Source organism: Abramis brama, assembly GCF_963993115.1.
Source record: "Abramis brama genome assembly, chromosome: 1".
Classification (NCBI taxonomy): Eukaryota; Metazoa; Chordata; class Actinopteri; order Cypriniformes; family Leuciscidae; genus Abramis; species Abramis brama.
The window spans coordinates 41,273,781-41,301,257 of NC_139963.1; the positions used below are offsets into that span (position 1 = coordinate 41,273,781).

General features: G+C 39.5%; 2 protein-coding genes across 3 annotated transcripts in view; one reads left to right on the forward strand and one right to left on the reverse strand.

The window, feature by feature from the left end:
* prkar1b (protein kinase, cAMP-dependent, regulatory, type I, beta) overlaps positions 1-1,482 on the reverse strand; it is a 54,970-nt gene extending 53,488 nt beyond the window's left edge. For both annotated transcript variants that reach the window (XM_084119154.1, XM_084119153.1), the window contains exons 1-2: positions 1,421-1,482; positions 494-603 (exon numbers count right to left, since the gene is read on the reverse strand). In XM_084119154.1, coding sequence (XP_083975280.1) covers positions 494-603; positions 1,421-1,467 — 157 coding nt within the window. In that variant the 5' untranslated portion in view covers positions 1,468-1,482. The remainder of the gene's footprint in view (positions 1-493; positions 604-1,420) is intronic.
* On the forward strand, positions 1,427-26,930 carry dnaaf5 (dynein axonemal assembly factor 5). The gene is made up of 13 exons (XM_084118412.1): positions 1,427-2,035; positions 2,704-2,888; positions 3,080-3,204; positions 3,658-3,776; positions 4,955-5,187; positions 6,689-6,919; positions 12,048-12,191; positions 12,740-12,908; positions 14,023-14,170; positions 14,717-14,867; positions 15,517-15,673; positions 24,288-24,479; positions 26,590-26,930. The coding sequence occupies exons 1-13, from the start codon at positions 1,504-1,506 to the stop codon at positions 26,712-26,714; spliced, it is 2,511 nt and encodes an 836-aa protein (XP_083974538.1). The 5' UTR covers positions 1,427-1,503; the 3' UTR covers positions 26,715-26,930.
* The last annotated feature ends 547 nt before the right edge of the window (positions 26,931-27,477 follow it).

The window sequence follows — 27,477 nt, forward strand, 5'->3', positions numbered from 1 at the left end:
TGACTGTTGAGAGACTAGAAAAATCCACTGTATTCAATATGCATGTATGTATCTGTCAATCAACCTATCTATCTATTTATCTAAGGTAGATAGATAGATAAATAGATAGACTTAATCATAATGATGATATAGGCCATTCTTCTGCATGTTACACATTTACATTTCACTTCCGCCATTGATTCACATCAAACATCCAAAAATCATCAGCAACTGAAGCATCAATCTTCATTCTCAACCTATACGTTCACGAAACCGATACCGCATTCAGTTGTGCGTGAAACACGAAGCGTCGGTTTGTCGGCGGAGCGCTCGAGCATCACTCTCTGTGATCACCTGTTTACGTTTTTATCACAGCTTATTCGCTTCAAAATACAAACCTATGCGGCGTGTAAATGGTTTTAGTAATGTATTATCTTGGAAACAGCTCCTCTCGGTATATAAAGCTGAAAACAGTCGCGTGTGTCGCACAGTATTTGATGTTAATTTGGCTTACCGTTATGAGGCGGAGATGCAAGGCTCGCGCTCTGGGATGTTGCTTGTTTGGTCCTGCTGCTCGCGAGCGCCCGCTGTGACGTCAATCCGTCTCGCGATTGGACACTGACACTGATATTAATAAAATACATAATTTAAAAAAAACAGAAAAGACATATAACTGACATGTAGATGTTAATGGGTTGAGATTAATTTAGTTTTTTTAGAGCTTTTTATTTATTTTGAATCATCTCCTGTTTCAACCAATCAGCGTCATTGTGGGTCTGTGCGTCATCCAGAATAGCACACAAGTTTTGTGTATCACAGACCCTGACCTCTACAAACACATTTGTCTTTTTTTTTTCTTTTTTTTTTCTTGTAATGTTTCATCACTTTCCTGGAATGATTTGAGTTTCTAAAGCTAATAATAGTCGTAGTATTTAAAAAAACAAAAAACAAATTAGAATAATTAGAATCTACTTTTAACTTTCTTATTCTTGTGGCAAAACGTTATTTTCACAAACAAAAATTTATTTAAAAAATACCTTTTAGATCCTGTAAAACTAGGTGCACTATTGTCATTTTTCTTGTTATAAAAACCCCTGAAGACATGAGATGACTGTGCATGTGTCAATTTTTTATCCAATGAGCAACTATGGTAACAGTAAACGTAAAAAAAATAAAAATAAAAAAAAGCATAATTTTATAATAAGCAGCTTTTTCTTACATTATTCATGTCATGTGATTATTCAAACTGCTTAGAGGCAAGAGTAGTGATGTGGGTTGTCAAATACAGAATCAGATGAAAAATAAGAAAGTCTATGTACGCCATCTCATTACAAATCATTCTGTCTATTTGTCATTATCTGTCTATTATTTCTGAAACATATTGTTCTGAACATAGTAAAATAAATAAAATAAAGTTGATCTGTTTTGAATGTGCATCTACCGTAAAGCCATCTGAGCTGTCGCAATCGTAGTGGCAACAACCGCCATGACAACCAGCAACAACATAACACACGTGAAGGAGCAATGGCGACCGCCAGTGATGATCGAGCTGCACCGGATGTTTTAAAATCTCTGGCTCGCCACTTAAACTGTTTAAACGAAGATAACAAAAGCGCCAGAAAACGAGCTTTAGAAGCGGTGAAGAGAGACACAATCGAGCAGCGCTTGTCCAGCGGTGCGCTACAGGAGCTTTTCGCCGGTTTGCTGAAGACGCTGCTGAAATGTCTGTCAGATCCTGCGGAGACATGCAGGGACTCTACTATTCAGATCATCACAGGGTTTATAAGATCCGTCCCCAAACCAGAAGACTCTCTGCCCTATCTCATGCCCGCCCTGGCGCAGAGGCTCGGGGGGAAGGAGATCCTGGAGCCGGCGGAGGAGCTCAGACTGGCTCTGGTGGAGATGCTGTCTCTGGTGGTGGAGGTGTGCGGCAGACAACTTGCCCCCTACCTGGATGACATGATGAAGATCCTGCAGAGAACCATCACGGATCCCTTCCCTGAAGTCAAGAAAGAGAGCTGTAAATGCACCATCAGTTTTGCACAGTGTGTTCCTGGTAAGTGGGGCCTTCAAGCTGTTGTTGTGCTTTAAAATACAGTTGAGATACAGTATATTATCCATACATTCACTTTCATGGGTCATTTGTATAGCAGTGTGTTTGTTTGGATTCATTATAGAGTAAACTGGCCTTACATGTGTGTTGTTGGTTGTCATAGTGAAATGGCCAGACTGATGCTTTGTATACCTAACACATGTAAGGCCAGTTTGCCACTTAACTCCTGTATAATGAATCTAGTCAAGTCAAGTCACCTTCATTTATATAGCGCTTTTAACAATATAGATTGTTTCAAAGCAGCTTTACAGTGATAATAGGAAATTAAAGTAACAGAGATTGTTTTGGCTTTACAGCGGCTCTAGAATAAAGTTATTGTCCAGCTAAAGTTGAGCCGTGTGGAGTACTTTTATGATGGATAGATGCACTTTTATGGACTTCAAAACATATCTTAATCACTGTAGATGCAGATCCATATCACTGTATCTCAATTGTCTATATCAGGGGTGGCCAGTCCTGAAGATCTACCTTCCTGCAAAGTTCAGCTCCAAACCTCATCAAGCACAAATGAACCAGCTCATTAAGATCTTCATATATCAATCAGACAATCATAGATACACAGTCAGTGGAGATAGTAATGTGCAAGTTTCTGTCCATCTATCTTTGCCCAGATCATTTTCACCTGCAGGCTGAGAGTCTTCTGAAGCCTCTGTTGCAGACTATTTCTCACCAGCATTCCCAAGTGAGAGTTTGTGCCACACAGGCCACCGGCGCGGTCATTCGGTACAGTGCAGGCAAAAATGTAGATGACGTCTTGTCCCACTTGGCTCAGAGATTGTTTGACGACTCGCCACGGGTAAGCTGGCAGCACTTAGGCTTGTTGATTGATGCGTTATTTAATAAATGGCTTGTCTTTGATATCTTTCCAAGAAGTTCTTATATTTCTAAATATAAGCTATTCCTATTCCTATATATAGCTAAATCCTATTTTACAAGGTTATGTATTCCACAAGGGAATGATTTATTGTTCTGCTCTAATCTGCTCAGGTGAGGAAGGCCGTGACCGTAGTCGTGGGTGATTGGCTCCTCCACTTGCCGGACAGATATTCCTACTTCCACAAGCTCATCCCGCTGCTTCTGAGCAGTCTCAGTGATGAGATCCCTGAAATCAGGTGAGAACAAATGCACAGTCATAATAACAGTGTTTTCCAGGCCTCTAAATGTCATGAAAATGCACGTCTTCTTATCTTATCATTTTTAGAATTTATCCACATTAAATTGTGTGTGTTTCCTTCCAGTGTTTTTTTTTTTTTTAGCGATATCCCAAAATGCTCATAAAAATAGGTGAATTGAAACAAAGCTAGTTATGTACAAGTTTGGGGCTGGTAAGGCTGCATTTATTTGATGAAAATGTCCGAAAACAGTAGTATTGTGAAATATTACAGTTTAAAATAATTGCTTCTTATTTGAATATGTTTTCAGTTGTAATTTTAATCTTAATAAGCCCAAACTTTTGATTGCATTTGTCGTCTTGATTATTTTATTTATTTGTCTTCTTGTCTATATCTTTAAGTCCTTTCCTTTAAAAAATTATGATTTAGTGATTTTTAAATGAATTTTTTTAGGTCTCTTGCTGAGGATTTATGGAAACAAATAGGATCTCAATGGGAAAAGGAAAATGAGGATGATCTGAAGGATAAGATGGACTTTCTGCTGCCTGCACCTGCCCTTTACACTTCTGGAGGTGAGACTGACTAATAACAGCATGACCTTCTTTAAACTGCCCGGCCAAGATCTTGACACAAAACTGATGGACCTCTTGATGAAAATAATAACATTAAACTATTTATTTCCATCAAGAGGTGCATCAACTTTTGGTCAAGATCTTGTATTGTCAATGCAAGAGTCCAGCACTCTGTAAAGTCTCCTCCAGAACATCCCAAAGACTTTCAGTGAATTTAAGATCTGGATTCAGAGGTTCCAATTCATGTGTGAAAATGATTCTTTATGCTCCCTCCCAACCATTCTTTCACAATTTGAGCCAGATGAATCATTGTCATCCTGGAATATGGCCATGATGTGTCTTCCTACATGGTTGTTTGAGAAATGAAAAGCTACACACTCCATCAATTAGGGTTAGTAGAACTGATGCCAAACATATAACATGTTAGAAACATAATAATCACTGCAATACTGATTCAGTCATTGACTCTTAAGCATTTGCCTATTTAAATCCAAACAGCAACTTTTTTTGCAGGGCAGTGTATATATACTGTACATTAGATATGAAAACTCCAGATTAATCCCTCAAATAACATCTGACAGACTTTGATGCTCAGTTAAAAAAAAGAAAGAAATGAAACATTAATTTTGCAAGAACACATTAAATTGATCAAAAGTGACAGAGACTTTTACATTGTCACAAAAGTTTTCACAAGATTTCAACTTTGTATTTATCAAAGAATCCTGAAAAACGTGCATCACAGTTTCCATAAAACTATTAAGCAGCACAGCTGTTTTTAGTTTAAACTTCCGTGCACACAGAACGCGTTTGTTCATTCCACTGCGCAACTATTCCATTGTTTTTCAATGTAAAAACACACACTAGACGGACGCCTTTAACTGTTGCGCTCACGCCTTGTGTCTCTCCACGTGACACAGCCTTCTTAAATCGCTGTGCTTGTTGAAAGAAGTGTCTCTAGACATTGCATTTTTTTTTCTTCTTCTTCTATTGTCCTATGTTTTTATCAGCAAAAATGTTCTGTGTGAACCAGCCCTTACTGTATTTTTGATTAAATAAATACACTGATGAGCAGCATGAGACTTCTTTCAAAAACAAAACAAAAAACAAATCAATGTTACCAGCTGTGATTGGGGAACATTGGAATAGAAAAGTAATGTTTTCCCTGTTTTCTTGGGCAGGAGAGCGTCCCGGGCTGGGCTGCAGGGAGCTGGTGGTGAGGAATCTGTCTAAGCTGCTTCCTGCGGTGGGCCGGGACATTGGTGACTGGTTAGTGCAGACACGAGTGAAGACGGCTCAGCTGCTGCGGGTTCTGCTGCTGCATGCTGAAGATCACTGTACACAACACCTGCAGTCTCTGCTCACTGTGCTGTACCACACCTGTGTGGACCCTGAGCCTGACGTCAGAACACAGGTGACAGGACAACCAATCAGGAGCATCTATCTATCTATCTATCTATCTATCTGTCATCTATCTATCTATCTATCTATCTATCTATCTATCTATCTATCTATCTATCTGTCTGTCATCTATTGTCTGTCTATCTATTCTGTCTGTCTATCTGTCATCTATCTATCTGTCTGTCTGTCTGTCTGTCTGTCTGTCTGTCTGTCTGTCTATCTATCTATCTATCTATCTATCTATCTATCTATCTATATCTGTCTGTCATCTATTGTATGTCTATCTATTCTGTCTGTCTGTCTGTCATCTATCTATCTATCTGTCTGTCTGTCTGTCTGTCTGTCTGTCTGTCTGTCTGTCTGTCTGTCTGTCTATCTATCTATCTGTCTGTCTGTCTGTCTATCTATCTATCTCTCTGTCATCTGTCTATCTATTCTGTCTGTCTGTTATCTGTCTTTCTGTCTGTCATCTATCAATCTATCTATCTCTGTCATCTATTGTATGTCTATCTATTCTGTCTGTCTGTCTGTCTGTCTGTCTGTCTGTCTGTCTGTCTGTCTATCAATCTATCTGTCTATCTATCTGTCATCTGTCTGTCTGTCTGTCTGTCTATCTATCTCTCTGTCATCTATTGTCTGTCTGTCTGTTCTGTCTGTCTGTCTGTCTGTCTGTCATCTATCTATCTATCTATCTATCTATCTATCTATCTGTCATCTATCTATCTATCTATCTATCTATCTATCTATCTATCTATCTATCTATCTATCTGTCTGTCTATCTGTCTGTCTGTCTCTCATCTGTCTATCTATCTATCTTTCTATCTATCTATCTGTCTGTCATCTATTGTCTGTCTATCTATTCTGTCTGTCTATCTATCTATCTATCTATCTATCTATCTATCTATCTATCTATCTATCTATCTATCTATCTATCTATCTATCTATCTATCTATATCTGTCTGTCATCTATTGTATGTCTATCTATTCTGTCTGTCTGTCATCTATCTGTCTGTCTGTCTGTCTGTCTGTCTGTCTGTCTGTCTGTCTATCTATCTATCTATCTGTCTGTCATCTATTGTCTGTCTATCTATTCTGTCTGTCTGTCTGTCTGTCTGTCTGTCTGTCTATCTATCTATCTATCTCTCTGTCATCTGTCTATCTATTCTGTCTGTCTGTTATCTGTCTTTCTGTCTGTCATCTATCAATCTATCTATCTCTGTCATCTATTGTATGTCTATCTATTCTGTCTGTCTGTCTGTCTGTCTGTCTGTCTATCAATCTATCTGTCTATCTATCTGTCATCTGTCTGTCTGTCTGTCTGTCTGTCTGTCTATCTATCTCTCTGTCATCTATTGTCTGTCTGTCTGTTCTGTCTGTCTGTCTGTCTGTCTGTCATCTATCTATCTATCTATCTGTCTGTCTGTCTGTCTGTCTGTCTGTCTGTCTGTTATGAGATATGTTTGAATCATGAATCTTTTTTTATTTCAGTGGTCTCCTGTCTCTCTCTTTGACAGTGTTTGCAGTCAGCGAAGCTCTTGGGAGCATTTGTCAGTCCAGAGGTCTTCCTCAAGTTTCTGTTACCTCACGTTGAAGACTCCAATTCCTGCTCGTCTGGTGCTCCCTGGGCTCCTCTCATGGTCCTGGGGGCCGTATTAAGTGGGAGTTCAAGGGAGGTGTTACGACCCCACCTGTTAAAAATCGGAAACATGCTCGCACACCCTGATGTCTGTCAGGGGTCCCAACAGGTGAGAGTCAATGACATTTCTGCCTTCTACCAGCTCCTGAGTGCTTAGCTTCCATTGCAAAGCTGTGTTCACACATTGACTTGCCATGCCAAAGCAACCGGAATTCATTTATTGTCAATCAAAGTTGAGAATTTTAGGAGTTTTACAGAGAATTCATCACATTTGTTGTGCAGTTCTGCAGCCAACCAATAACATTAGGGCATTAAACAGTAGAAATTACCACTACTAACAGTAAAGCCACTTGGTGACGTCCAGTGATAAAATCTGTGTTTGTGCAAAACTTGTCGTGGCCGCATTTACAAAATCATGTCACACAATTATTCTTACTTTTTTGTATTAAAACAACTGTTTTTAACTCTTAATAGCTAGTTTAATTTTAGACTTAAGCCTTTCAAATGTAGTTTTCCTAAAGAATGTCTTTTATTGCATATTTCCAGCCCCCTTAAACACACACACTCACACACTTATTCATGTTGCAGATGTGTTAGAACATATCTCTGTCAGACCGAGTGGAAAAATCCCACCCAGACCCAAGAGTCTGGCCCTGGTTTCCTCTCAACCCACATTCGGCTCGCTTTGATATCTAAAATAACGCTCTATTTTTTGAGTTTACCATCCCTTCAGTGCCAAGTCACCACCCCTGAGAGAGCTTTGCAGAAATTCCCTCTATAATGTAATTAAAAGCACTAAAAGAAAAATGACTAATTTTGCCCCTGATCCCCCCTGTGTCCACCACAATCCTGCATACTTTGGTCCAGCTGTCAATGTTTCATCTCGGAATTCATGCCAGAATCTAACAAAGTTTTCCTTCCGTGTGATAATGTGGCCTTAAAAGCATTGGCTGGGAGATGGTGACACACAATAAAGACATGGTTCATCACAGATGTTGCAGGACCTTTGACTGTCCCGTAGAGATGATTGAGACAAAAAAAAGGCTGGCGAGACAGTGTTTTTTGTCAGTTTAAGGGAAGGAAATGGCAAATTATCCTGTTTTTAATTCCACAGTAGCTAATGCAATGCCTGCCTGGAAATCTAGAGGGAAAGAGAGAATTAATATTAGACTGACTGTAAAAATGCATTAGCTCTGTTTCTAAATCTAGTGAGATGCCTATCTAGACGGCATTTTAAGGCATCATAGCATAATTATGTTGCCGTTTAAGAAGCATCAATTAATCTAATGGTGAATGCAATCACAGAAAGTATTGTAATGAACTCTGATTAATTTAAGATGACAGGTAAGAAAAATGTCGACTGGAAAGACGAATATTTTATTTTATTCTTTTTTTCAAAAAGGAAACGAATAGGCTACCTTTATTCAGCAAGGATACATGCAATTTATTAACAGGGACAGTACAGACATTTATAATGTTACAAAATATTTCTGTTTCAAATAAATGCTGTTCTTTTGAACTTTTTTTTCATCAAAGAATCCACGGTTTCCATAAAAATATGAAGCAGCACAACTGTTTTCAACATTGATAATAATAATCAGAACATGTTTCTTGAGCATCAAATCATCATATTAGAATGATTTCTGAAGGATCGTGTGACACTGAAGACTGGAGGAATGATGCTGAAAGTTCATTTTGTTAATTACATTTGATAAAATATTCAAATAGAAAACAGGTATTTTAAGATGTAAAAAAAAGTTCACAATAATACTGTTTTTACTGTATTTTTGATTGAATAAATATAGTTTTGGTGATCATAAGAGACCTCTTTCAAAAACAAAAACAAAAATCTTACCGACCCCAAACTGTGTAAAATTATATTTCATTCAATGCTGAAAAGTGTTGATTAAAAAAAATGTACTATTTTACACATTTTTTATCTTTTTCCAATCTTTGACAATTTTAGCTTATTACAGTATCACTTTCTTAGCTTGTCAACCGGCTAAAGTCAGAAACCAATTGTGAGGATGTCATGAGGGCTCGAGTCAGTTCAGTGTTGATTCAGTTCAGTTCAATAACTGAGTAAAGTTCTACCATTTTTAAATGAGTTCAGTTCATTTATAAACAGCTCGAATCAGTTCCATATTGATTCAGTTCAGTAACCGTGTGTTGATGTTGCAAATTTGTCAATTATGAAACAAAGTCAATTCAGCTAAAGCAGCTCTGCGGAGACCAGCGATGTCATCATCCAGGTCAATTTCAGTTTTCAAGTTTTGTTCTCATCATAGAGTCAGTGCCTTTAAATCAATAATATTACTAAATATTAAAGGTAGGGTAAGCAATTTTCGGAGTGGCTAGCAATAGCGAGCTAGCTTTGAAAGCATAAGATCCCACTCTCCCTTAAGAGTGCCTCCAAAGCCACGCCTCCTTCAAAACACATGAACACACACAGCAGGGAGCAAAACAAAAGCGTCACGAGAGACGGCGTTAAACTACCTCATGTCTCAAAGCATATATTACAATAATAATGAACATGAACAACTTAAAGAGCTCTGACCTGTACCACCTGACTGCTGCAGATTCATTTCGCCGTTGATAGTGTAGCCAATGAAATGAAATGAAATTCGAGTCACGAACCGCTCCCAGTATAACATCACGTCACATCACGGGTTTCCAAATTACAGTAGTTATGGCGTGAACACAGCATAAGCTGGTTGTTTTGTCGCGTCTGTTTCGGTCGCGGTGCTCGTGACTGACGTCTGTCTAACTCATAGCATGAAACGCGCAGATGACGAGTGATGTCTGCGCGAGCAGTTTTGCAGAGATACGTTGATATGCAGGTAGGACATTGTATCATTCGGACCGAATGCAATGATTGGACGAAAATATTATGGTCATATGCCTTCCTCAGACAAGATATATACATATAAATACATTTAGACCACTTGACTTAGTGATTGCTATCAGGATGTGAAGAGACTTTCAGCCAGCATAACAAAAAATGTTTTCGGAACAAATTGCCTACCCTGCCTTTAAGTCTCCTTAAATACTAAAATTACACTGCTTATTTTCAGTAAACGTGTCTGTGTGAACAGGGGAGTTTTATGTTGAGTGAATTTTAGAGTAGGGCCTATGTCTGCATCAAACTTTATTTTGAAAGAGCAAGAAGAAGCCACTGTTGAGTGAACAGAGGCAGATGCTCTGATCTTTCCTGTACGCTGCAGCTTTGAAGTCAGCCTGCTCTTTGATGTTGCTGTTGTCAGAACACTTTCGGCTGTCTGTTTTCCAAAATCATCGGAAAGAAAGTACAGTGTAGGAAGAAGGCAAGGAAATAACACGCCTGCAGACCTCTTTTGAGCATATGTCAGATGTTGTGGGTCTGAAGACGTGCACTTTTGTAATGTGTTATGAATTGGATTTGCGATGCCTGTAGGACATGGAAAACAGAAGCACCAGATCTCCGTGTTTTGTTTTCGGTGTTGCTATGGGACTATAAGCGGGAATGTAAATCTCAGATGTCTAAAGGAAGGTCGACATAAAATTTCAGATCTATATTAGAGAATATACATAAGTGCATACCTGCCTGCTCACGTCATTGCCGACAGCTGTGGCCCGCTCACCTCTGTCCTGAAAAAAGACGAGCTGGAGACGGGGTGGGACGAGACATGTTTCTGCTGAGGGGCCGTTGTGGAGACAGGACTATATTTATGGACAAGAAGAGCCAGACGGACATGAATTGCAGAGAGTGCTGGTTAGGACGATCGGTTTAAAACAGTTGTCAGACCTGTCGATCATTCCTCTGACAGCCCTAGGCGTGAACTAGAGAACATGCTTCTGTTTTACGAGTGTTAGTTTGATCTGGAAACCTGCCCATAAAGTGACATCTTTAAAGCAAGTCTTTTATTACATTACATAATGGGGGGAAAATTAGATAATCTTGATCTATAAGAGGTTTACAATTCTAAAGATCATGAGTTTTATACATTTCAAAACTCCACACCATCAACTAACAATACATAAAAATGATAACCCTATCCCTAACCCATAACCCTGTCTACTTAATCATTTCATTTATTTATTTATTTATTTATTTTACCTGTGCATATGGAAGCTTGTTTCCGCCACAGAAAAAATAAATGTAAAAGATATTTTGCGACTTTTTATCTCACAATTGCGAGTTTACATCACTCAATTCTGAGATAAATGTTGATGTAAACTCGCAATTGTGAGAAACAACTCAGAATTGTGAGATAAAAAGTCGTTACCTTTTTTATTTTTTATTCTGTGGCGGAAACAAGCTTCCATACATATATCCCTGCATGCCATTTTATTTTATTGTATTATTTTATTTATTTTTTACCTGTGCATAACCCTGTCTGTTTAATAATATTTCATTATTTATTTTATTTTACTTTACTTATGCATAACCCTGAATGCTGTCTGCCATTTTATTTTACCCTGTCTACCTCATATTTAAAAAATAATAATTAAATCTGTCTACTTCATTTTATTGTATTTTATCATATATATATATTTTTTTATTTGCATGCTCATAACCTTGTGTACCTCATTATTTAATTTACTTTTGTCATATTCTTGTCCTGAACATAAATAAAAAGAGAAAGTCTTAATTCTTTGTAGTTCTTCAGTTTTGCCTTCTAAAAATAGTAGTAAAAGTGTCCTCCCACTTCCAGTGGCCAGTGACAACTCCTGCATCTTAATCATCCTGTCCCTGTTAATGACAGAACTGCTGATTGGAGGAAACGGTGTCATGATCCTCTTGTTTCTGTGAATGTGACACTTTGTCTAGACATGTGATCACTGCATGGAAAGAGAGACAACAAGGTTGTGAGGGTGGGTAAAAATGTAGTGGGGTAGGAAATAACAGAGACTGATGGAAAGAAAAGCTCATCGTGTGTTTTGGGCTGCTTTACGAGGTCAGAGAGTTTAGTCTCTATGTGTGTGTGTCCTTTATTGGCATGAGAAAAACTGTTCATTTGTCAAAGTACTACGAAATAGGTCAAATAAACAACAAATATAGCAACTGTAATTAAATTAAATGTCATTAAATTAAACTAAATTAAATTTAATGAAATTATATTAAATTAAATTGTCCAGACTATAATTAGAAATTAAACCGTAAATCAAACAAAAAGGAATAAATGACGTAATTAACATTAAACAAAAGTAATGAAAAGTGTAAATGTTTTGCACGTTTCTGTTTTTTTGTCTCTCAGGCGCTGTATCTGGATCAGTTGTTGGTGTGTGTGGATGCTGTGCTGTGTGTGTGTCAGGTGGACTGTGATGTCATCAGTCTGCAGCTGCTGAAGGTCCTGGTGTCGGTTCAGAGTCTCGCGTCACACCAGCAACAGCACAACAAGGTAAAACACACACGTTCGGCATTTCCCATACACACTTAAACATTATATATGACTGATCTAAGCTCTTTATATTGAACATACTGCAAGGTCTCAAGAAAGTTGCCTACTGATGTCCAAAGTTGATGTTAAAGTCAGCATGAAACAGAAGTTGCAATAGTCTTTTGTTCGCTATTGCGACATATATCCATATTATATACATATTGCGACATATATCCCTTTTGACATATATTGCGACATAGTGAAACAGCTTCTCGAACGAGAAAAAAATGTAGGGCGGGACTCAATTTTGTCCATGTGGAATTGGTTGGATGGTTGTGGTTTGCTATTGGTGGATCTCATGTGAGTGACAGGTTGCTCCGCCCTCATGTCAGTAAACGCATCATCAGAGAAGAGATGAGCTACAAGAGGAAGTTATTTTAATGAAAGATTGCATTAAAAACATGAACTGTCATTCATTGTTCACTTGATATGAGTGACATTTTAGCTCACAGTAGTAGATGGATGGACACTAGATCAAATAATTGAACATTATCCTGGGTCTTTCTCAGGCAGAAGAATCCGTGAGGAGTTTGTGTGAGGCGCAGGGTCTCAGTGGAGCGTGTGAGTTGTACCGACAGCACATGGCTGATCTGCTGCAGTGGCTCTCTGACTCGCATCACACCTGGACCAGTTACTCCATTCAGAAGACACAGCTGGAGATCATCGCCATGCAGTCCGGTGAGTGTGCGTTTCATTTGCAGCTGGGCAACATTCTGTTTAGACGCACACAATCTAAAGGTGATGATACACAGGGCAACTTTTTGGGCAATGTTGCTGGGCAATGTTGCCGTCATCGGGCAACCAGATGAGACACAGGGCCCACGACCGATATATATTATCCAGATATAAATATATTTCCCATTTTCAATGGGAAAGTGCCCAAGCAACAATCACTCAGCAAGATTGCTCAAAAAGTTGCCCTGTGTATCTTCACCTTAAGAGCTGAACTCATTAAAGTTCACTTCTTCAAACTTCCCTCAGAGTGAGCAGTCAAATTCTTCGCTTAATTATTCACTAATTTTGCTTTATTTGCAGGGATGCACCCAAACGAAATTTCTGGGCCGAAACTGAAAATTCAGGATTTGGCCAAAAATCTAAAATAAAAACAGAAATGAATACTCAGTTATAATCAAACTTTAATAAACGGCACTAAAATATCCAAAACTTAGTTGTACCATTTAAATTGCACATAAGACAGTTTTATATCAACTTATAAAAAAATTCTTAGAAATATAAACATTTAAACAACAATAAACTCTGTAATCATGACAGATTTATTCAAGAATACATTAAATAATGAAGACATCTCAAACGGGTTATGCAATAATATAATGAATATGTAATGCTCTGCATATATTCAGCAAAATGCTCTTCTCTAGAGTGTTTTTTCTAGCTAACTAATGGGTTTATGGACATTGAATAGCTTTCTTGAGGAAAATGTTACATTAAATGTACGTTTTATTGACGCCTTTCCCCGGATGAAACACTGATTGAGCGATTACATGACACAGGGTTCATTCAAAATGCCTTCTGGTGTTCAGCCATGTTTATTTGGTGCTGTAACTAGTAATAAAAAGGAGATGATATGATCGGCTCACGTGCGCTTGATCCAAAAACCTTTTGAAATGGTAGTGTAAAATAAAAATAATAATCAAATAAAACATACTATAAATGGAGTAAATATTCTCCAAAATGTAATGTAAAATAATATTGAAAAAATATGAATAAATAAAATACCAATATTTTCTTTCTTTATTTTTTTTGGTTTTATCATCTGCATGTTATCTTTTAGGTCCAGTGGTGGGTGAGTTTCTTCCAACCCTCTTGCCTCTGTTGAAGAGTTGCGTTGACCCCAGTCGAGACCCTGAGATGAGACTTCACATCTTCACCATGCTGTCCAAACTCCTGCTGGACGCCAGCAACACACTGGACTCACAGGGGTCAGTTTATCAGTCACAGATCTTTCTTAAGGCAGTTATTGTGTATTTTGCATCATAAGAGAATATGATGAAATATCCAAACTATCATACCCGATGGCATTGAAACATAGGCAATGGTGAACTACTACACAGCTGAGCTCTTGTTATTTTATATCTACAGTATCCCACCACTGCTTAAATATATGCTTAAACATGCATCATTACAATGATTTATGCATTTTAAGAATAGAGATCTTCTCTGATGTCTGATAAGGATCTAAATACTATGCATTTCAAAGACAACCCTTCACAATTACACCGATATAGTAACGCATCAGGATAGTCCCCTTCAGATATGTAGCAAAATCCCCTCTTTTCATGTGGCATTCACCTCAAATTCCTTCGTTGCATGTGGGTGCTTGATTTGAAAAGTGAAATAAGAGGAGAATGAAACAGTTACTGAAGACATTGTTGGAAATACCTAAAGAGTGATTTTGTTTGTAAAATGCAAATATACTTTGTCATGTTTGTCATAAAGTTTGTCTTCATAATGTTTTCTCTCCCTAGGGGATTTGGTGAATACATGGAGATGGTCCTGCAGGATTTGTTGTTGCCTAATCTGGTGTGGCGTTCGGGTCGATCTGCCGCGGCTGTCAGGACCGCTGCTCTCAGCTGCCTGTTAGCTGTCCTACACGGGGCGGCTTTCCCAGCGGAGCGAGTAATAACACACACACACATCAACTCTATCACTACAGCAGAGCCATTAAACATTAAGACCGCATCAAAATATGAATAATATATATATGTAACTAACTTTTGTAACTGTTACGGTTAATATCTGCTTTTTTGAGCATCGATGAAATATATGTTAAAGTACTTGTTTGCAAGTTTGCAAGATTTATTTTTGTGTTTTTGAAATAAGTCTCTTTATTTAGTTAATTTGACTTATTTTACTTAGTTAAGTCTCAATTTAGTTATTATAATTAACATTTTGAAATATTATTCCATTTTAAAATAGAATGTTTTCTATATGAATATATTTTAAAATGTAATTTATTCCTGTGATCAAAGCTGAATTTTCAGCATCATTACTCCAGTCTTCAGTGTCACATGACCCTTCAGAAATCATTCTGATATGATGATTTGAGAAACATTTCTGATTATTATAATTGTTGATATTCCAATTGTTGATATTATTATTATTATTATTATTATTATTATTATAACAGTTCATATTTTTGGTGAAACGCGCTTTCTTCAGCATTCTTTGATGAATAGAAAGTTCAAGCGAACAGTGTTTATTTGAAGGGTAGTGTACATGTTTGATTTTGTGTGAGTGATGTTGACGTGTGATAAATGTGTTTTAGGTTGTGTCGGTGGAGGAGACTCTCAGTACGCAGCTGATCTCTGCGCTGGAGGAAGACTCTAAACTGGCTCGTCTTCTGGCCTGTCGATCTCTTCACTCCCTGCTGAAACTCACAACACAACAGCTCAGCACTGACTCGCTCAACAAGATCTATCCAGGTATACTTAACTCATCCTACATACTGTTAAACAATGAAAGAGAAGAGAGCAGCATGTTTACTGTGACAGATGAAAATCAAGAAGTGCTGTGTTAAATATCTGTGGTGTAGATTGTTCAGTTTTCCAGCATCTTTCCACAATATGGGTTATGTACATCAGATGTCAAACATATGTGGAATGGATTGAGGTTCTATAGCTCACAGACGTATTTTCATGCATCATATTAAAGGTCTGTATTTTTATTTGACTGTGTAAATGGAGAAATAACTCCATTTACAATAATGGACCAGTTAATAATGGACAATAATACAATAATATTGTAAATGGAATATGTGTTACACTTCATTGCACATATTGTCAAGGCATTTTGTATACAATAGTTTTTAATTTTATTTTCAAGTTGTCAATTTCTGTTTCTGTTCAAGACTATCCTGGTTAAATAAAGCATATCCATGACTATGTGCCTTGCACAAATTTTCCATACATTTATTAATATTATTAATAAAAAACAGTGCCCATAAAAAGTGTTAAACTTTTATTTTAGTTTGTTTTATTTTGTTTTGTTTAGTCTTATCTGAGCATATCTGAGTCTTGCACAAGTTTTCCAGACATTTATTAATAAATTATAGTAGCCAGTGCCAATGAAAAGTGAATTAAGCTTTTTATTAATTTTTTTCATTCAATGTTTTTAAATAGTCTGTGTCTGTTCCTCTGTTATAAGACTATCCTGGTTAAATTAAGCATATCTATGTGTTTTGCATACATTTTCCAGACATTTATTAATATACAATAATACACAGTGCCCATAAAAAGTCAGTTAATTGTTTTTGTTGTGAATTCTTTACTTTTATTTGTCTCTTATGCCTCTATATTCGGTAAGAGCTTGTATTATGTAAATATGCAAGATGTGACTTTTATTATGATACGTGTTCGGCGTAAGTGTTGCGCTATTGGTTACGCATGCAGAGCTAACAGAATGTGACGCAGTTTTCCACCTGTGCAGCACCGTCAAGTGCAGGGCAAAAGTTATTGACGAAGTAAGTTAATTCTATGACTTTATGTGTGTAATACTGGACGTTTATACTGCTGAATCTGTTTGCGATGTTAAGCCTGTGATATTGTTGGTTTTCGCGATCTTTATGATAATTAGTTAACCATGTGAAATGCACGTGAAAATGCCGCTAGCATCGCGGCTTAATTATCTTGCTAATGTTGTTAGTATCTTGTTTACACATGTTGCTGATATCGTATGATATATTCTATACTTGTAATGCTTTCATATCGCGATGGGGACATTGTATAATGTACCAAGTTATTTATATGCAGCTTTATATTGTATTACTCCAGTTATTATTTGTCCACAAACTACAAGTTGTTAATATTGCTTAATGTGGTAAAGTGCGCTGTTTACTGTAACAGTATATGTTTAACATTTAGTTATTTATTTCTGATTTATTGTTTATTGCAGAAACTACCTCCAATGCATCAGTGTGTATGGTGAAACCCTGTACCTAAATAAATGGTGGAAAGAAATTTGATGACTCAGACTCCCTGATCAGAGTACTGAAGTGGTTAACACCCTTAAAAACCGGCATCAGTGGGGCAGTCCCCAACAAATGGTCCTTCGAGCCGGATCCTTAACTGCTTCAGAATGTCATCGGATAGCAAACCAACATCTCCTCCTCAAGCTAGACCATCACGGCAATGCCAAGCCCCAAGGCACCTTGAGGATTACATCCTTGACTTCCATCACCGACCTGCCCTTTCCTCCATTCCTGTTCATAGGGAGTCAGATGAGCAGAGAGGAGCAGCAGCCGCAGTGTATACAAGTCAAGCAAATGCAGACTCCAGTCAAGGTGGTCGTCGAGACACGCCCAGTCCAAGTCAAGCAGACTTATTGAGTATGGACTCGTTAAATAAATTAATGGAATCCATGAATGAGAAGGAGAAAGAGGAGACAGCTGAAATGGACAATCTTCTCCGGAAATTAGATCGGCTTAAGAAACGAAAGCATAGCCGAGACAAGATGATGGAGCACATTAAATCATTCTTGAGGGAGGAACAGGAAAACGAGGACAATGAACAGGTACAGGCTGTTGCATCATCGCTACAATCTTTTCACCTGCACCTTCTAGCTATGGAAGCCCTCCACCCTTACTCTCACGAGGTACAGTGCTACAAGAGGAAAGGTTGCATATAACAAATACTGATCCTGAACCAGAGGTGAAAAGCCGCAACTGTGGATTTGCTCCAGTTCAACCAAGTCATCCACAAACTACAGGTTTACAGTATTCCCCTATCTCCTCTGGCATGGCATCTCCTGTTTCGCATCACTCACAATTACCACAACTATATGAGCCTGCTCCCTCTCATTCGTCCAGAGTTCCGCCCAATCAAGAACGAGCTGTAACTTACGAAGCTGAACGAACATTCCAGCCCCTTGAGACACAACAGCTAATTTCGCCGGCACCTGTCTATTCGCATTCTATGGCACCTCACCGCTATCTTGCAACACCATATTCACAGATACAGCCGGTGAACACACCCACTTTATTCAGCTATCTACCCTCTCAAAATGTGGTCTCTGGTTTAGTCCCTTCAGTGCACACTGCAGCAGCCGCACCACAGCTCATGCCAGCCCAGACTGCAGTTCCACCAGATGGTAGTATACCTCATCGGACATTGCATAGTCTCCCTAAACCTAAAATTCCTGACTTCACGAGTGACAGCGAAAGGGAATTTGCTAATATGAAACTGGCGCTTGACAATTTGCTTGAGCCTTACCCAGAGTTAACTGAGAAGTACAAATACCATGTACTGTTGGAGCACCTTAAACTGCCTGAAGCTCAAATGATAGGGCAGTCTTGCCGGCATCATCCATATCCATACTCAGCAGCTATGCAAGCCCTTCAGCTACAGTACGGTCAGCCACATCAACTGGCTCAAAGTGAGATAGCAGCCATCCTTACATCACCAGATGTAAAGCCCAATGATAGCCACAGCTTTCAAAGCTTTGCCTTAAGAGTTCATCTTTTGGTCAGTATGCTGCTGTCATTAGAGGGATCCAGAGGGATGGAGCTGAACTGCTGCTCACACGTGGACCGACTACTTAGCAAGCTGCCGAAGTATCTACGAGATGGCTTCATTGAGTTCCTTCAACAGCAGGGGAAGCTCAACTCTATAAGTCTTAACCCCTACAATCTGCAGGACTTTGCCGGTTGGCTACAAGTTAAAGCTCAGCAGAGAGACTGTCGATTCGATTAGTGCAGCGCTACCAGCATGAGAAATCTCCAGGGGTTGGGAAAGAGAAACCCTCAGCTAAACCAAAGGGGCCAAGTGTAGTTTTTTATCATGGTGCCTCCTCCGCTGAGACTGCGCCCTCTACCCGTCCCAAAGAGCCCAAACAAAAGAAACCACTCAAGGTACACTGCCTCTTTTGCAATAGTAAAGAGCACTACATCACACGTTGTGACAACATCAAAGAGCAGTCGGTCACAGACCTACAAAAGTGGATTTCTGATGGAAAGCGATGCTGGCGATGTGCACGACTACATGAACCAGAGATGTGTAACCTTAAAAAGCCATGCAGTGACTGTGGTGGAATCCATCTACAAGTGCTTCACCACATAGCACGTGATGATCCAACAAACACAGCAGGTACGTCAGAGAGTCGGATTTACCTCACACCTGCTAGTGCGACCTGCAGAGTGCTTCTCAAAGTGGTTCCAGTATTGCTACACAGCAAGTCCAAGTCAGTGGAGACTTACGCTGTACTAGACGACGGAGCACAGCGAACCATGATCTTACCAATGGCAGTACAAATGCTTCAGTTGAAGGGTGAACCTGAAACTCTGGCTCTACGCACAGTACGATCTGACATCACTCACCTTTCTGGGTCCAAGATCAACTTGGAAATCTCTCCGAAAAGTGAACCAAAGAGCCGCTTCCAGATACTTGGGGCCTTCACAGCTTCAGGTTTGGACTTAGTAGAGCAATCATATCCAGTGCAGAGACTTCAGAGGCGGTATGCCCACCTCAGAGGGCTCCCTTTACAGTCATTCCAAAATGTACGTCCACTGGTACTGATAGGATCAGACAATGTCCATCTTATCACAGCAGATAAGCCAGTCCGTCAAGGAACCAAAGGTGGTCCAGCTGCAGTGCACACAGCCCTTGGGTGGACCCTACAAGGGGCCGAGGAGAGCACCACAAGCCACAGCTCAGTGCATCAGTGTCTTTTCGTGACAACCACCTGTCCCAATGACTTGCTCTACCGTAATGTTGAGAAGTTATGGCAACTTGACATCCTGCCTTATCGAAATGAGAAACTGGTGGTTCGATCCAGGGAAGATCAAGAAGCAGTTAAACTTCTCGAATGCAGAACACAGAGAATTCAGGTAGACAATGTTCAGCGTTATGCCACCCCCCTTCTGCGCAAACCTGGTGTTACAAAACTCACAAGCACAATCCAGTCTGTCATGCCTAGTCTGAGGAGTACCGAGAAGAAACTTCAGAGAGACCCCGACAAAGCTGCTGTCTACTCTGGTGAGATTACTAAGCTTGTTAAGGCAGGCTATGTTACCAAGCTTCAACCCGAAGAAGTCACCAAGTCAGAGGAGGTCTGGTATATTCCCCACCACCTGGTGTGTCACAACGATAAACCGAGATTGGTCTTGAATTGTTCATTCAAGTATCAAGGCCTATCTCTGAATGATCAGTTGCTGCCAGGGCCTGCACTTGGCCCATCATTGTTGGGCGTTCTTTTGAGATTCCGTCAACATCACGTGGCTGTAAGTGCAGATATCCGTGGAATGTTCCATCAGGTCCGCTTGCTGCCTGAGGACAGACCGCTTCTCCGCTTCATCTGGCGAGATTTGCACTCTGAGAACTGTCCAGACGTCTATGAGTGGCAAGTCTTGCCATTTGGTACAACCAGCAGCCCATGTTGTGCCATTTTTGCTGTGCAACAGCATGCCTGCAATAACCAAGAGAGTTACCCAGGAGCTCTACAGATAGTGCAGCAGAGTTTTTATGTGGACAACTATCTGGCTAGCTTTCCAACCACATCTGAGGCCAAGCTTACAGTTGATCAACTGCGCAGTCTACTTGCAATGGGTGGTTTTGACCTCAGACAATGGGCTAGCAACCAGCCATCTGTGATCTCACATTTACCCACAGAAGCAAGGTCTTCAGCTGCAGAACAATGGCTTGAACAGAACAAGACTGATCCAATGGAACCAACTTTGGGTCTCAGGTGGAACTGTGCTGCTGATACACTGGGATACCAATATCGTCCCATTGAACATGCTGCATTAACAATGAGAACAGCTTATCAAGTGTTAGCAACGCAGTATGACCCATTGGGGTTCATTGTGCCTTTCACCACGCGAGCAAAAGTGCTCATTCAACAACTATGGTCCAAAAGAAGAGATTGGGATGACCCGAATCTGCCACAAGATCTTCACACTGCCTGGGACACATGGGAACGTGAGTTAAAGCATCTCAGCACCATAAAAATTCCCCGCTGTTACTCTTCAGTGCCCAATGATGTACAACGGGCGTATGACCTCCATGTGTTTTGTGACGCATCAGAACGAGCATATGGGGCTGTGGCTTACTTGGTAGAGTACACAGAAGATGCCGTTCATACCACTTTCGTCATGGCCAGATCCCGAGTTGCTCCCAGGAGGCAACAGTCCATGCCTCGCTTGGAGCTCTGCGCAGCATTAGCAGGAGCACAGCTAGCGAAGCTTCTGAAAGATGAGATCACTCTTACAATTCAGCAGACAATTCTGTGGACGGATTCTACAACAGTGTTGGAGTGGCTTCAGTCCGACTCTTGTAGATTCAAAGTCTTTGTTGGAACACGAGTCTCAGAAATCCAGGAGTTGACAGAGCACACTGCTTGGCGGTATGTGGACACACAGCAAAACCCAGCGGATGACATCACTAGAGGAAAACCACTCTCAAGTTTTACTGTTCCTGGGCGCTGGAGTCAGGGACCGTCATTTCTAAAACTGAGTCCTGAGCACTGGCCAAAGAGACCTGAACCGATAAGGTCAGAAGAGTTACCTGAACTGAAAGGTGTCACTATCTGCTGCCTAACCTCTGTGGAGTCAGATCATACCCTTCCTGATGCCACTCAGTTCAGCACCTGGAGAGAGTTAGTGGAAGCCACTCGGCAGGTATGTCAACAACTGACAGATGATTCTGCAAACATCCAGCCCATTGATCCTCGTGAAGCAGAGTTGATCCTACTGAGGAAGTGTCAGGCTCAGAGCTTCCCTGAGGAGACCATAGCCCTCAAAACACACAAACCAATACCAAACCACAGTCGACTAATATGTCTTGCTCCAGAGTGGGATACAGTAACTAATTTAATCAGAGTTGGAGGACGATTACGGAGGCTGGAAAGCCCAAATGTTGAACAGATTCACCCCATAGTGCTAGATTCACGGCATCCAGCAACAAAGCTCCTCATTAAAGACTTTGATCAACGCTTATTGCACCCAGGCACAGAAAGAGTGTATGCGGAACTCCGGAGACAGTACTGGGTCTTGAGAGGGCGGCAAGCTGTTAAACACCATCAGCTTAACTGTTCATCATGTCAGCGGTGGAGAGCTAAGCCTAAGATACCACAGATGGCAGACCTGCCTCCAGAGAGGCTCAGACTTCTCTGTCCACCGTTTTATTCCACTGGAGTGGACTGCTTCGGCCCTTATCATGTTAAAATGGGCAGGAGGGTTGAGAAACGTTGGGGCGTCATTTTCAAATGCCTCACCACAAGAGCTGTACACATAGAGCTTCTCAACTCCATGGATGTGGATGCTTTCCTGCTTGCTCTTCGGCGATTCATAGCCAGACGGGGCAGACCAAAGGAGATCAGGTCAGATTGTGGCACAAACTTTCGTGGTGCTGATCGAGAACTGCGAGAAGCCTTTGCAGCTATGGACTCCCAATTAAAGGAGCAGTTAGCCGAGTACCAGATCCTCTTCAAGTTTAATCCGCCTAATGCTCCCCATTTTGGTGGTGTCTGGGAGCGAGAGGTCCGCTCTATTAAAGCTGCTCTGCAAGTGGCAGTTGGAAGTCAGTCCATCTCAGAAGATGTCCTGTCTACAGTCTTAGTAGAGGTAGAGGGCATTTTAAATTCAAAACCCCTCGGATATAACTCAGCAGATGTTGCAGACCTCGACGCCATTACACCAAACCTTCTCCTCATGGGGCGGCGGGATGCATCGCTTCCACAGGTGGCGTATGCCTCAGGAGAAATGGGGCGGCGCAGATGGCGCCATTGTCAAAATCTTGTGGACCAATTCTGGACTCAATTTACAAGGAACTACTTGCCTACACTCCAGACACGCCAGAAATGGCACAAACCATCAGACACTCTGACAGTAGACTCAGTAGTCTTGATAGTTGATCCGCAACTTCCCAGAGCTCAGTGGCCTATCGGTAAAGTGGTTAAGACTGTTGTCAGTAAGGATGGATGTGTGAGAACAGCAGATGTTCTTGTCAAGGGTAAGGTGTACACTAGGCCAGTAGCTCGCCTCATTCCATTGCCAGCCTTTGAGGACGAAAACAAAGACTCTTAAAGAATTCCCTTAACTTGCACATTTGCTGCTCAACTGTGGGGGCGGCTGTTGTGAATTCTTTACTTTTATTTGTCTCTTATGCCTCTATATTCGGTAAGAGCTTGTATTATGTAAATATGCAAGATGTGACTTTTATTATGATACGTGTTCGGCGTAAGTGTTGCGCTATTGGTTACGCATGCAGAGCTAACAGAATGTGACGCAGTTTTCCACCTGTGCAGCACCGTCAAGTGCAGGGCAAAAGTTATTGACGAAGTAAGTTAATTCTATGACTTTATGTGTGTAATACTGGACGTTTATACTGCTGAATCTGTTTGCGATGTTAAGCCTGTGATATTGTTGGTTTTCGCGATCTTTATGATAATTAGTTAACCATGTGAAATGCACGTGAAAATGCCGCTAGCATCGCGGCTTAATTATCTTGCTAATGTTGTTAGTATCTTGTTTACACATGTTGCTGATATCGTATGATATATTCTATACTTGTAATGCTTTCATATCGCGATGGGGACATTGTATAATGTACCAAGTTATTTATATGCAGCTTTATATTGTATTACTCCAGTTATTATTTGTCCACAAACTACAAGTTGTTAATATTGCTTAATGTGGTAAAGTGCGCTGTTTACTGTAACAGTATATGTTTAACATTTAGTTATTTATTTCTGATTTATTGTTTATTGCAGAAACTACCTCCAATGCATCAGTGTGTATGGTGAAACCCTGTACCTAAATAAATGGTGGAAAGAAATTTGATGACTCAGACTCCCTGATCAGAGTACTGAAGTGGTTAACACCCTTAAAAACCGGCATCAGTGGGGCAGTCCCCAACAGTTTTTTATATTATATTTAATGTTTAACTTTTGTTTTGAAAAGTGGATGCCAGATTTCACAAGACTATCCTGGTCAAACGAAGCCTATCAGTGTGTATAATAACTGTTGTTATTGCACACTTGTTCATGGTTTCAGATGTGTCTGTGAGGTAGTATGTGCTTTCATGAGCGTGTCTGTCTGTGTTTCAGAGCTGCTGAAGCGTGTGGATGACAGCAGTGAAGACGTCCGCCTCGAAGCGCTGAAGTCTCTGAGCGCATGGTTCTCATCTCTGGGGAAAAACTACGACACACACTCGTGCCGCCCACACCTGGAGTTCCTGTTCCAGCAGCTGCTGCTCTACATGGACGACCCCGACACCAAAGTCCAGGATTCAGTCCTCGGTAAGGGCGCACGCACACAAACGGCATGCGATTCTTCATTCCTGCTGTAACCATCTGATGTTTTGACGCGAGTCGTGACTGATGACAGTTATATTCGTGTCGACACTGTTGCGGTGTAAGATAAATCTCTTCCTGCTGCATAAGGAAGTGATTCGGGTCTGTGTTGCGCTCATCTACGGTCCACTTCACTGATCTCCCTGTTCCTCACTTCAAAGAGCCTCATTAATCCTGCATTTTTACACTCTATCCATCACACGCTCCTCTGCTACTGGCCTGCCTCCAGCCGGGTCATGGGCTGTCAACACCTTCCCATAATCCTATGTCAATGTGTCCAAGTGCACACGCACACGGAGTACAGAAACTCTTCATACCCCCTAATTAGGCTTTGAACCCACAAAGGATGTTGAAAACGTACATATAGTAAGTAGGGCATAATGTTCATCCAGTTGATGTCGCTAAATAAGCCCAGACAGGGTGATCCTAATATGCATTTGTGTTATACAAAAGGGGTTTATTTAGAGATAACGTTTAGCATCATGCATACAGAGCCACAGACGTGGGGGAAAACACCGTCTTGATTTCCTCTTCTTGTCTTTCTTTATTTTTGATAATGCTCTTTAACGCATCTTGTATTTCAAAGACACCCCAGATGTGATTAATGTCCATTATAACACCATATCTCATAATCCCTCATTCCTATGGTTAAGCTTATAATAACAGCACTCTCACACTGTGCTTGAGTTACTGAGGAAATTCACCCGTTTCTTTACACAAAGGAAACTTTGTTTTCTGGTGCACTTACAAACGTATAAAGCGGCGGATAAAGGTAAATCCCCCCCGACCAAACAAATCAGGATAAAACCAAATCCCCACAACAAAGACACGACTGCTGGAAGAACACAAATCAGCTTTATGGGCTTCTCTTTGTTCCTAAATGGTGAGCTGAAAACTTTGAAAGTCTTTTTTTTTTTTTAAGATAAAACAATGGACACTTTTGCGTAATCACACTGCAAAAATAATGATATTTATGAAAATGAATATGCGAGTATGCGTGCAACAATAGACCAGTTAATTATGGTCACAATTTCATTATGAACCTACCATTATGATAAACAAAACAAAAAAGTATTAAATTACTACATTTTTCAAAAAATAAATAAATGTAATATATACTATAATATACTAGTATGTATATAATTTATAACTTAGCAAACTTACAACGTTTGGGGTCAGTAAGATTTTTTTAAAGATATTAATTTTTAATTAATTTAATTTTTAAAAAAAGGATCCATTTATTTGATGTTTAATGGGTTTAATTTAATTGATTCAAAACACACACAAAAAATATTTCAAATAAATGCTGTTCTTTTCTCTTTCTATTTATCAAATAATCCTGAAAATCATTTTTCACGGTTTCGACAAAACTATGAAGCAGCACAACTGTTATCAACATTGATAATAATATATACATATATATATATATATATATATATATATATATATATATATATATATATATATATATATATATATATATATATATATATATATAATAACAGAAATGTTTCTTGAGCATCATATCATAATGATTTTTGAAAGATCATGTGACACTGAAGACTGGAGAAATTATGCTGAAAATTAAGCTTTGCCGTTGCAGGAATATGTGATCAAATTCAAATAGAAAATATTATATTTTAAATTGTAATAATATTTCACATTCCTACTATTTTTACTGTATTTTTGATCAAATAAATGCAGCCTTGGTGAGCAGAAGAGACTTCTTTCAAAAACATTGGTGTGTGTGAACATGGACTCAATACTGTTCCTTTACTATGTATATGTATATATATATATATGTATATGTATCTTTCTATATATATATAGAAATAAAGAAAGAAATAAAGAAAAAAGATAGTAGAGTTGTTGTAGGCTGAAGTTAAATCTGAATCTCCTGTATGAGCACCAAGGCTCAGTGCTGTATGTCTGGACTCTGGACCAAATACATAAACCCCTGCACTATGACTCCACTATATTTTTGCTCTGCCAAATGAGTAAAGTATGATGTAATAACCAAGTCTAAAGATCTCCTTGTCTTCTCTTTCTGTGTCAGAGGTTCTGAAAGTGGCCAGTGCAGTGGACGGAGGTCTGTTACAGCAGCAAACAGAGGCGGTGAGAGGGAAACAGCGCAGCTCTGAGAACTGTGATAAACTCCTCCAGCACATCCACTCATTATAACACACACATCTGTGGCTCAATGCTGCTTCCTCACTGTGTTTCATGCTGATGGAAACATTTGTGAATGGATAACCTGTTTTGGTTTTTCTAGCTTCAGTTCTGTTCACGGAGGTTGTTTGACAGAATTCAAAATGAACTTTCTTGTTTGAAATGTGCCTTTCTATTTGATATTGACATCTTTATTGATTTATTAAATAAACTTGTTTATTAAACTGATTGTTTTATTTGCACATTTGCGTTAGCAGATGTGTTAAGTATTCTTAATCATACAAGTCAAGAGCTAATACATTAACAATCGATATTGTATTTTTAAGTAGTAAAGTATTATGGTTAAAGCACATTGGTTCACATTAGTACAAATTAATTAGCAGTGCTCGCTGGTCAAAAACAATCATATCTGGTGAAGAATATCTTCACCCTATTCTTATTCTACTACTTGACATTCTGTCTGTATTATTGACACATTTTAATATATATTAATATCATTAGAGCAGCATTAACTTTTCTCTTTATCAATACAGGCGTCTATATAGGAAAATCCCACCTTTCCGTTTAATGAATCTCAAAACACTGAATTTGTAATCATTTATAGAAGGGTAATTTATTCATTTATGTATCCTATATGAACCTCTAAATAATATCTGAACTAAAGGCCCGTTCATACCAATAATGATAACTATATTAGCATCCACACCATTTCACAATATCGTTCTGTTTATTATAAGCGCACGCTGCAGTTTTGTCGTCTGCCACTTTAAGAAGG

Coding starts and splice junctions, on each gene's coding strand:
- dnaaf5 (XM_084118412.1), top strand. CDS start 1,504: ATGGCGACCGCCAGTGATGATCGAGCTGCACCGGATGTTTTAAAATCT. Junction 2,889..3,079: donor TGTTTGACGACTCGCCACGG/GTAAGCTGGCAG, acceptor TAATCTGCTCAG/GTGAGGAAGGCCGTGACCGT. Junction 3,777..4,954: donor TGCCCTTTACACTTCTGGAG/GTGAGACTGACT, acceptor TTTCTTGGGCAG/GAGAGCGTCCCGGGCTGGGC.